General features: G+C 34.3%; 2 protein-coding genes across 2 annotated transcripts; both read left to right on the forward strand.

The window, feature by feature from the left end:
- Nucleotides 1-390: 390 nt before the first annotated feature.
- On the forward strand, nt 391-4856 carry LOC132276338 (E3 ubiquitin-protein ligase BOI-like). The gene is made up of 5 exons (XM_059777726.1): nt 391-758; nt 860-911; nt 1098-1282; nt 2872-3233; nt 4150-4856. The coding sequence occupies exons 3-5, from the start codon at nt 1177-1179 to the stop codon at nt 4687-4689; spliced, it is 1008 nt and encodes a 335-aa protein (XP_059633709.1). The 5' UTR covers nt 391-758; nt 860-911; nt 1098-1176; the 3' UTR covers nt 4690-4856.
- A 2016-nt stretch (nt 4857-6872) lies between these two features.
- LOC132276339 (probable polygalacturonase At1g80170) lies at nt 6873-11526 on the forward strand. The gene is made up of 9 exons (XM_059777727.1): nt 6873-7265; nt 7370-7498; nt 7652-7822; nt 7937-7957; nt 9444-9651; nt 9857-9938; nt 10169-10277; nt 10716-10832; nt 10953-11526. The coding sequence occupies exons 1-9, from the start codon at nt 7023-7025 to the stop codon at nt 11256-11258; spliced, it is 1386 nt and encodes a 461-aa protein (XP_059633710.1). The 5' UTR covers nt 6873-7022; the 3' UTR covers nt 11259-11526.
- The last annotated feature ends 43 nt before the right edge of the window (nt 11527-11569 follow it).

An 11569-nucleotide genomic window follows, 5' to 3' on the forward strand; every position in this document is an offset into this window, starting at 1 on the left:
TTGCGATTTAAATCTTGATAAATTTTTCTTATCTCAAAACGGTGCAGTTTTCAAACTTTCATTAAATTAGTTGACGTGATTTAATACCGTACAATAGATTTTAAATGTCACGTGTCAATTGGTAGCGAAATCAATTAAGGATAACTCAAAAAATAATTATGTGAAATTATGTGATGTCTAATTGAATTTTCCTAATAAAATACGGAGTAGTACATTTTAGGAAGAGAAATTATGTGATGGACTAATTGTATTTTCCTAATAAAACAAATGTTTGTTGGTTGGAAATGGAGAAAACAGGAAGGTAGTAAAAGATAAGAGTGGGGGACACATATATAGATATACGTGTATGTATGGGTAGATAGAGAGAGTGCAGTGATGATATTGGGAGCGTGATTCCAGAAATCGGGTGGGATGTGGGGTCCTGAGTTCATGCGGACGTTTTCTTGTTTGTTGCTGACCCAACCCAACCCCAAGAAGTACTAGTCCATTTCCACCTCCAAAGTTGAACCAACACCAAGTCACTGCCATTTCCGTAACCACCCACCGATCCCTCATCAATTATTTCTCCCACAACACCACTCATCTTCCCATTCCCAAAACCTTCACTTACCCACCCCATTCTCTCTCTCTCTCTCTCTCTCTCTCTATATATATATATATATATATATATATTCATTCATTCATTTCATTGATTCCTCTCTCATCGCCTCATGGATGATCCCAAATAATCTCTCTCCCTCTCTGCATATAAAATCCAGGTATTTTTATGTACACTTTGTTTATTTTTTGATTCAAGATATGCTCTTTTTTTTCCCTCTCTCTAAATCATATTCTTCCTTGTTTGGCAATGCATTTTTAGGATCTCGCGAGATTATTTGCCTTGAACCTGAATCATATCATTTGATATTGAGGTAATCTATAAATTCTTTTAGCAAAGTCGTTTTTTTTTTTTTTTTGAAATTTTAGTTTTATGTTGATTGTGGATTTTTTTTTAATTTTAAAAATTCAAACAGATGCATTTTGAGCAGGCATCGTAATTTGAGGTATTCCCAGCTTGTTATGTTTCAGAATCTAACATTTTCTCTCATCTTGTACAGGCTTACTCTTTCTGGTAATATTGTTGGTACATTTTTAGATCGATAGAATTGGTGGCAAATTAGATTCGACTTTGGGAAGATGTTAGGAGGCGAAAATGGCAATAATATAGTTCCTGTTTTCTTTAATGAGAACTGTTTCCAGTATCACACTGATGCATCAAGTCAGCTGCAATTATTTGGAAATTGTGCGTTTTCTGTTCATTCAGTCTCTTATTTTATAAGAATTATTTGTTCTTGTATGGTTTTAAATAATTAAATATGGATGTTTATTTAATTGTCTTTTGATCATTTCAGTTTTTCAGTGGTTGAACATTTATTAAAATCACAATTTTACATAATATAACATAAAAGGAAAACAAATATTTGATTATTAAATAGAACATTTTGCAGTTGACTATCCTATCTAAAACAGTGTGAAGATTATTGTAACTAATGAGTTGATTGAGGCAAGAATTAATCTGCTGGATATTTCATGTTAGTGAATACATTCCTTGCTCTGATGAATTTTGAATATTAATTCCTTAATTTTCATGTTGGTGAATACATTTGAAAGGGAAGACGATTATTAATGAGATAAATATATGTAGAAGTGGCTTCAAACCAGTTCTACTTGGTCCTGGAGGCCTAAAAAAACAAAAACCGGGGACAGGCTCAACTCTGTGATTTGATAATGTCTGTGTTCAACATCATTTTTTATCCAGCTTTGTGTAAATTTTTCTTTTTACTTTGACAGTCTTTTTATCAATGGTCTTCTCAAGTGAATGGCCTCTGTAGATGATCTCCCCGAGATAAATCCAAACTGGTTTTCAATTCTTTCCTCTTAGTATTTGTTGTATAGTTTTTTTTTTTTCAATAGTTTCATAATCTTGACTTATTAAAATGATTCCTCTATATTTGATGCAATTTTGTAAATCCCTTTTACTTTTATAACTTGGTACTATACTACTGTTTCTCCATTCATTTGGCATTGCATTTGCGCTGCCCTTTAAAACCTTATTTAATAGGTTTAGCCATTCAATTATTACACTCCCTAAAGTTTTCCAAATCTCTCTTGGTATATTCTCAGGTCCCAAAGTTTTATTCTTTTCCATATTTTTGAAGTCTTATCTCAAATTCAGTTTTCTGTATTAGCTTCATTAATCCCAATTTCTCTCCAGGATACTCATTTTAATAGTTCATGAGATTATAACAGTAGAGAGAATATTGTGATTGACAATTTGATTAAGGTGTGGATCAAATTCTGATATCTGTCTTGGAATCTACTTGTAGATGAATATCTTGCTGAATCTGCTGGGTTTTGAATAGTTTCCTTGTTAAAAAGAAATATTTACCCTTCCTAATTAGCCCAAACATATGGTGACATCTGCAGTTGGGAGCATGTTTAGATTGCCGAAATAGTGAAATGTACTACTCGGCAAGCCCCTTTTTGCGCAATTGAACTCATAGATCATATGTTGCTTTCCATTTGGCTTAGAAAATATCTGGATATCTGCAAGAGACGTGACCTTGTGATATATATCTTATCTCTTGCGCCTATGCATGCGAAGGGATAGGTTCTTCCTTTAAGCAGTGTTTAGTATATGCTACTTAGGGCTTAGTTGTAATCATAACTATACTCCTAGGGAATCTGGTCTTACACCAAATGACACCACTTTTCTTTTTCATGAAATGAAAATCATTTTATCTCTTTGCTTAGTTCAACCTCGTGTTCAACTTTGTTGGCTTTCTAATAGTTGGACTGATCTTATCTACCATCTTGCAATCTATGTTGCAGTACCAGGTGGACGCAATGTTGATCCTGTAAATTATTTCACAAATGAGCATAACACTCCTTTTCTTCAACCTAATAAACGAAGCAGGGATCCAGGAAATGTCTCAAAGAAGCAGAAGCTTCAGATTTCCTTAAATTATAATAGCTGTCATGATGAAGCTGATCGGTCAGCTAGCATACCGAACCAGAACCCTGTATCAACCGGCTTAAGGCTGTCATATGATGATGATGAACACAACTCCTCTGTTACATCTGCAAGTGGAAGTATGACGGTAGCACCGGCAATCATCTCGTCCCTTGGAGTTGACATTAGGACTGAACTTGATAGGCAGAATGAAGAACTTGATCAATATATGAAAATTCAGGTACTATTGGCTACTCTCCTTCAAATGAATTATTAGGTAGATGTAACCTGTGATTGTATGCCTTGATATTGGGTTATTGGCATCCACATCCTGTGTAATGAAGAGTGTGCAAACCAAACAATATCCACACAGCCAGGTTATTTGTCACGACCCGCCCCGCTTTGCACAATTTCTGTGCTCACGTTTTTCTACTCATTTAGGAGGCATCCGCACATAAGTGTGTGCCAGCAACCTCCCCAACCAACCCCCTGAAGTTATGGCGTCAGTTTGCAAACTATACTCCACATGTATGTACATATAGTTTGTGCATATTTATATTTGATAATTCCTGATTAATCAATTACCGTGTAGTTTATTTTTCCAATATCCAATTACTTTTTTCTTTTCTTTCTTCTTCATTTTTTGGATGTTGTTATATGGAAAATTTAAATTACCTCCAGTAATCACTGAAAACAGGAGCGGAAGGGAATGACTAGGGCAGTGAATGGCTAGGGCAGTTTCCTTCCACCGCAGTGGGAGTTTTTTGTTTTTCTTTTTCCAGAAATGTAACGGCTTAGTTTCCTTCTTTGAGTTTTTTACTGGCATTGATGAATATTTTCATCATGTTTTTGGTCAATCAATTTTTATGGCATTCCATCTGGAAGCCTATGCATGATGAAACAAAATATATATCTACTATAACAATATCTGAATGGGGGTCATTGTTTTTTGATGTTGGAGTTCAGGGAGGACTATTTTTTTTTAGGTTAACAATATATATGTAAATATATTTTGTATCAATGGACCATCTTATGATAATTAGTTCTAAATTAGTAATTCATCTCTCTCTCTCTTGTAGCACCTTTGAAGCAGTAATTAGTTTATGATGGTTTTCATGCTAATCTCTGCACGTTAACATCTATTGCTCTTTAAACAGAGAGAAAATCTGGCAAAGGGGGTAAGGGACATAAAGCAGAGACACATGGCTTCTTTCCTGAATGCTGTAGAGAAAGGTGTTGGTAAAAAGTTGCATGAGAAAGATCTCCAGATAGAGAACATAAACCGCAAGAACAGAGAACTGGCCGAGAGAATAAAGCAAGTGGCGACGGAAGCCCAAAACTGGCACTACAGAGCAAAATACAATGAGTCGGTGGCTAATGTCTTGAAGAACAACCTCCAGCAGGTGCTCTCACGGGGTACTGCCCTAGGGAAGGAAGGATTTGGAGACAGTGAAATAGATGATGCTGCCTCCTACATTGAGCCAAACAACAACTGCCTTAAAGTTCCCGGTAGGCTTGGGAAGGCTTATTTCATGAAGGATAACATGATTTGCAGAGCATGCAAAGCCAAGGAGGTATCTATCTTGCTGATGCCTTGTAGACACTTGTGTTTGTGCGAGGACTGTGAAGGGTTAGTCGGTGTTTGTCCTGTATGCCAGTTAATGAAAACTGCTAGTGTTCAGGTGTACATGTCTTGAAATAGCAATCAAATAACTTAAAATTGAGAAAAAAAAAAAAATTCCCCATGCTCTTCTTTTGATGTGTGATTTAAGTTGGTTTGTTCTCTAAAATTATTAAATGTATGTGGATGACTTGTTAAATTCATGTAATGGATATGTCATCTGTGTGATTTTCTCCTTCTTGCTGCTACTCTGTTAGAGAGAGATGGCACTTTTTAGCCTCCCTGCAAGCTTTGTTGAATTGTTTCAACTATGGTCCGGTAACTTATTAGGTCATTGATTTGTGGTCACTTTACAATATTGGTAAGTTCAAGGGGGATTTGGAAGGAAATGAGTGGCTATTCTGTAAATTTTTTATAACAAATTTTGGTCCTAGGGGTTGGCAATAGGGAGGATTTGGACAGGTTTTGGGCCTGGTCATGAATGGGTTACTAACCCATTATCAAGGAGGTTACAAGTGGGCTGATGAATCCGCATACAACCAGTTCACATAAATTTATTATTATTATTTCTTTCATTTTCCCCCTTTGGCCCACAAAATTATGCTTGTATATGACTTTTTATTATATGTGTGATTTTATGAATTCTATTTTATACAAGTTAAATTTACATATTGTACTAATCAAATGTAAATTTTTATCCAGGATTTAGAAATTGATTTAGGCAAAATTAGCATGATAAGATATATATTTTTTCAATTAAATTAAGTTTATAAAATTACAATAAAAAAATTGAAGAAGAAAAAAAAGAATAAAGAATAAATAAATTTTAAGGAGGAAGAAGAAGGATAAATAACAGAAAAATTAGAGAATTTTGAACAGAAAAAAAATTTAAAATTTTTTGAAGGAAGGAATGCAAAATCCTTTTGAAGAGAATCAAAAGCAATGTGAAGAAGAAAATAAAAAATAAAAAAGCAGAGCAAGGTTGGGGACATGAAATTAAAAAAATAAAAAAAATTAAGAGTAGCCATCTGGAAAAAGTTCGGCGCCGCCGCCGCATTCGTGCCTATTTTCAGTTACAAAAACCAAAATTCGTGACAAACTTTGGAGAGAGAAAAGATGAGACAGAAAACGAGAGGGGATAGAAGAGGGGAGAGAAAGAGGAGAGGAGAGGGAAAAAAAACGGAAGAGAGAGAAAAACAAAAAAAATAATGGGTTAGGAGTGGGTATTCATTCTTAACTCACTACCAACTCACTAAATATGTTACTTGTTAATGATTAATCCATCCGTGATCAGTCCAACTAAACTAGTCACCCAAAACTTAATAATTATTGAGCGGGTTTTGACGAGTTTTTGGTTTGGATATATTTTTCCACCGCTACCATGCAGTGACTTATGACAATAATTTACCCAGTGCAACAATAAAATTCATTTAAAAAGGAAAAAGAGCATGAAAAAAATGGTGTTGGCCTTCATGTTTGGGGAAAATTGAAGATAAACATTGTTTGTAATTTTGCAAAAATGGGATATTTTCGCACTTTCTTTTTTTTTTTTTTTTCATTGCACCAGTTGCAAAAATAGATCCATATGATCCAATAAAATTGAATCCGATATTCCACAGTGCTATCAATGAAGGGGTTACTATTTGATTTATCAATGAAGGGGTTGCTTCAATTCTTGGAAACATTTTTTCTAACTCATTTTTTTAGGAAATCAAACGAATTTTCAAATTGTTTGTGTTCTTTAAAAGCAGAAACCTATATATATTTTTCCTTGGAAAGAAGTGAACCAAAAAAGTCCTAAATGACCTCAAAATTGTGTAATCAGGTAGATTTTTCAGTCATCTTTGGCCTAAATGAGTAAAATAATTGGACAAGGCAGGTCATTTAGTAGTAGTGTTTGACCTTAATCACCTCAATTATCCAAATTTATGCAGTTCTGTGTTCACACATCATTGTCATTCTTTGTATTGTTGATGAATTAAGAAACAAGATTTGTATAAGAAACAATAACATTTATTTATTTAATTTCTCATTCATACAGTATATTGCACCTGTAGTGATGTTGATGAATCATAATGGAATAGTTGATGTTCATGTGAGATTGCCTGTAAAAGAAAATATTTCAACAAATTTGCAGTCGCAAGTGGCATTGGACCATTGGGCACTGAATGAAGAGTAAAGCAAAGGTATCCCAAAAACACATACTTACACTTGAAGTGTGGGCATGTAGAAAACATAACACCTTCATCTACTTTCAAGCCAAGCCATATAATAACCCCACAAATCCCTCCATTTTCACCACTAATCTGCACATATAAATTAATCCCCAATGTCTTCAATTGATTTATGTAAATCAACCAGTATTCTACAACCACCAGAATTCAAAAAAAAAAACAAAAAAAAAAAAACATGGACAACATTTTCTTGGTGTCCTTTTTCAGTTTGCTGATAGTGGCTCATGGAATTGCAGAAAGTAGTAACTTATACGACGACGTTGGTGTTCTCGGAGAGCTTGAAAGCTTGGACATTGAAGAAGCAGGTGATATCGAACTCCTTGACCTCCCATGGTTGACGAGTGAAAGAGGCAGTAAGTATCTCGTCAATGTGGATGCTTTTGGTGCAGTTGGAGATGGTGTTTCCGACGACACTCAGGTGAATGAAGAAATGTTGTATTATTCTTAAATCTACCTAAGTTGTGCTCAGTTTTGTATTAAAATTCAATCTCATTATGTATATGCATAATGCATTGTCCTCAGGCATTCACAAGTGCGTGGAAGCAAGCTTGCACGACGCCAAATTCAGTTTTCATGGTTCCGATGGGACGTCGTTACGTTGTTAATGCTACGAGATTCAGAGGGCCCTGTGCTGACAAGTTAGTGATCCAGGTAAAGCCTTGAACACTCTCCATTTCATTGTCTTTTTAGGTGGTTGAATGTGTTGTTACTTATTATTAATAGTTTAATACTATGCAGTATTAGATAACAATCCATCTTTATTTTGTTTGGACAACTATGACCTTGTCTATTTGGGTGATGTAGATTGAAGGAACAATTGTAGCACCAGCTGAGCCCAAAAGTTGGGATCCGAAAAACCCACGAATTTGGCTCGATTTTTCCAATCTGACGAAGGTTGTTTTCCAAGGAGGTGGAGTGATTGACGGGTCAGGAAGCAAATGGTGGGCGGCATCTTGCAAAACGAACAAGTCAAATGTAGGTCTTCTGAATTACTGAAAGTAGTTGAATTCAACAAAATAAATATCAATGTTTCAATTTGTTATTCCTTATCTGATATGCTTTTGTTACCTTTTTCCCTCCTTTTTGCAGCCTTGCAAAGGAGCACCAACTGTATGTATCTTCCTATCACTCTTCTTATCACTCTATTGTAGATATTAAATATTACACCAAAAATTTATGCAAGCTTGCATGATACAATTTAGGGTTAATTTCATTGATACTATCTTAGATTTGGTCAAATATTACACTAAAATACCTTTCGAAATTTACTATTACTTAATTACAATTTTACTTTTCCATCGCTGATACCGATAAAAATCACGCCAAAAGACAAAATTGCCCATAATTTTTTAATACCATTTATTCCACAATATCAACTAACTAAAATGACTATTTTACCCCCTCATTACTCCCACCTAAACAAAGAAAAAAGAATGAATGAAATATTCAAGGTGGTCGGAAAAGCGAAAAAAGCGACAAGACCAACTCATAACCACAAGAAGAACAAACAACTAAGAAACAATAATACTTATAATAATATATATATTTGTGTCTTATTGTACCTTATTATATATATTATTATATTGTACCTTATTATATATATTATTATGAGTATTATTGTTTCTTAGTTGTTTGTTCTATATATATATATATATTTACCTTATTATTATTATTATTATAAGTATTAGTATTTCTTAGTTGTTTGTTCTTCTTGTGGTTACGAGTTTGTATTGAATATCTTTGTGAAAAGTACGTCTCTTATAACTGAACTTACATGATCAATTATTTAGTTTGTGAAGCATCAGAAAAATTCTTTCCTTTCGTCTTTTTTCATACTCATTTCAAGTCATTCACATTTCTCCTTTTTCTTTGTCAATCTTTTGATGAATTTAATATGAAATTTATGTTACTACTTGTTAGAAATGCCATTATTTTGCATTCTTCGTGTTTAGTTATACAGTAGGTAAAATTTCCTATGAAGGCCTAGACTAACGAGCTACACTATTTTGATGAGATTAGTGATGCACCCGGTGAATATTGAGATAAAGTTTCAATTGCAATGTAGTATATATATATATATATATATATATATATATATATATATATATATATATATATGAGATAAATAAAGTTTGAAAAAGAAAAGAAGAATGAAAGAATTAATTGGGGGTTTCACTGGTACTACGCGTCGGGAGTTTGACCAATAGTGCTATACTATTAAATTTCGGAAATATTTTATAATATATATATTTGAATTGAATGGTCAAGAAGTTATTTGGCTAGACAAGAAGTTGAATACTCAGTTGCTTATTTTACGTATGTATGTTAAATTCAGATATTAAATTCAGTTCAACAGTTAGTTGTTCATGTGTGACGTTTAGTGATATCACCAATTTCTATCTTTATCCCACGAGATGTCAAAGATAATATTAAATTATCAGTTCATAATTTAATTTTTGAAAGGTGTTTTAATGTGATACTTGACCAAACTTAAGGAGTGTCGGTGAAAATTTATACAAACACGCAGATACAATCTAATGAGTGCACGCACATTTAAGCAGCAAAATTGTAAACTGAAGGAGTTCACTGAATGCAGGCATTTACTATAGATTCAAGCTCAGTTGTGAGGGTGAAAGACCTCACCATTCAAAACGGCCAGCAGATGCATTTCACCATTTCCCGGTCTGATTCTGTGCGGGTGATGCGTGTACAAGTTTCTGCTCCGGGAGACAGTCCCAATACTGATGGAATCCACATCACTCAATCAACAAATGTGGTTGTCCAGGACACCAAAATAGGAACAGGTTCTCTCGAACACAACTGTCCCCATCTTTTTACTTTTTCTCTTTGAAATAGCCGGTATATGTGATGCCTCTTTTGTACAAGTCATACACATCTACTACATGCATGAATTGCGGAGTTAACCCTGGAAGAGATGCACATTAATTTAACATTCAATTGATGTCCCAAGAAAAAATATACTGACAAGTTGTATAATATGGTGTTTAGGGGATGATTGCATCTCTATTGTTAATGGTAGTTCAAGTATCAAGATGAAGACAATCTATTGCGGACCTGGTCATGGAATCAGGTATTCTCTGATTTTGGAAGTATCCCATCCAAGTCATATAACATTTTTTTTTTTTTTTTCGGAAATTCAAAGCAGAACATTCTTAAATAAATATATATATATCAGCGCAGAATTAAATGTGTCATGTATACGATTTGAGCTAATTAAGCATTCCGAGATTTCTAAAGGATTTAACCAGTTTTATAGTTTTGAATGTCTTCCCTTACTCTTCCTTTTGTTGCATAATTCAGCATAGGAAGCCTTGGGGAGAACAATTCCACTGGCATTGTGACAAAGGTGGTCGTGGACACGGCATTCCTCAGGGAGACTACCAATGGCCTCAGGATTAAGACTTGGCAGGTAATTCTTTTGTTCCATTAACATCATAATCTGATAAACACATTCCAGCATTATTATAAAGATATATATATATATATATATATATATGGTACCTGAACAACCTTGGTCTATAGTTATGTTAGTGACATGAAAATTACGCATAATGCACATTGTGAGGCTCCATTGGAGTGCTCAACATCATGTTCAATCCCAGCTACTTCTACTGTTGATTTTGACAGTTTAACTAAAAAGGGACAAACAAAATATGTTTGATAACAAATTTCTTTCATCAGTCAAACAACATGCATAAAGAGACCATAGTCATGTTGATGCCTTGTACAAGAAAACTCTCTTATGTACCATTTTCCTAGTACATAACATGTATGCATTTATTGTCTTGTTACTTTGTGTGATATAATTAACGCTAGGATTTCTTCTGTCGCTTGTTTTTGTGTGTAGGGAGGATCTGGTTATGTTAAAGCAATACGTTACCAAAATGTGAGAATGGAAGATGTTTCAAACCCAATCATAATTGATCAATTCTACTGTGATTCCCCGTCAAATTGTCAAAACCAGGTATATATAACATCTTCCATTTTCATACCCTTCAATCCTTAATTTTTCACTATTATGACTACTTAAACAAACTCGTGGCCAAAAGACTATTTACAAAACCATTTGATTTTGATTTCTCAGACATCAGCTGTGGAAATAAGTCAAATTATGTACCGGAACATTACCGGGACTTCTAAGAGCAAAAGGGCTATGAAATTTGCATGCAGTGACTCAGTACCCTGCAACCACATAGTCCTGAACAACATCAACCTAAAGACTACCGATGGCACGGCTGAGACATACTGCAATTCGGTCACGGGTTTTGGTTATGGATATGTGCAGCCTTCAGCAGAATGCTTGACATCCACCGACAAGGCCTCCATGATCGAACAGACAGCTGAGCTTGAAGAACGAAGCAGAGAGGACTTGGTTCATACTGAACTCTGATTCTACACATAGGTGGTCATTAATTACTTCATGATTGTATTAAGCTGGATAATTAACTCAAGAGTATACTAGTATAGTATTTGATTAAATGAGGTCTTAAGTCTCTAAGATGCATAAGTCTAATTTCAAGTTAAATAACAGGTTTCATACTTTTATACACCAATTACAGTGAACCAAATTCGGGTATACAATAGAGCAGTTGTGTAATGTACCTATAATTTGAAAAAAAAAAAAAAAAAAAAAAGTCAATTTATTGACTATTGAGATTAGTTATTATATGGTTGTACTATATATGTGTACATCAAACAGTC

The sequence above is a fragment of the Cornus florida genome, unplaced genomic scaffold, assembly GCF_030987335.1.
Source record: "Cornus florida cultivar Cherokee Brave unplaced genomic scaffold, ASM3098733v1 CherokeeBrave_3.0.0_Hap2_Chr10, whole genome shotgun sequence".
In the NCBI taxonomy this organism is placed as follows: Eukaryota; Viridiplantae; Streptophyta; class Magnoliopsida; order Cornales; family Cornaceae; genus Cornus; species Cornus florida.

Coding starts and splice junctions, on each gene's coding strand:
- LOC132276339 (XM_059777727.1), top strand. CDS start 7,023: ATGGACAACATTTTCTTGGTGTCCTTTTTCAGTTTGCTGATAGTGGCT. Junction 7,823..7,936: donor GCAAAACGAACAAGTCAAAT/GTAGGTCTTCTG, acceptor TCCTTTTTGCAG/CCTTGCAAAGGAGCACCAAC. Junction 9,652..9,856: donor GGACACCAAAATAGGAACAG/GTTCTCTCGAAC, acceptor TATGGTGTTTAG/GGGATGATTGCATCTCTATT.
- LOC132276338 (XM_059777726.1), top strand. CDS start 1,177: ATGTTAGGAGGCGAAAATGGCAATAATATAGTTCCTGTTTTCTTTAAT. Junction 1,283..2,871: donor GCTGCAATTATTTGGAAATT/GTGCGTTTTCTG, acceptor TCTATGTTGCAG/TACCAGGTGGACGCAATGTT. Junction 3,234..4,149: donor ATCAATATATGAAAATTCAG/GTACTATTGGCT, acceptor CTCTTTAAACAG/AGAGAAAATCTGGCAAAGGG.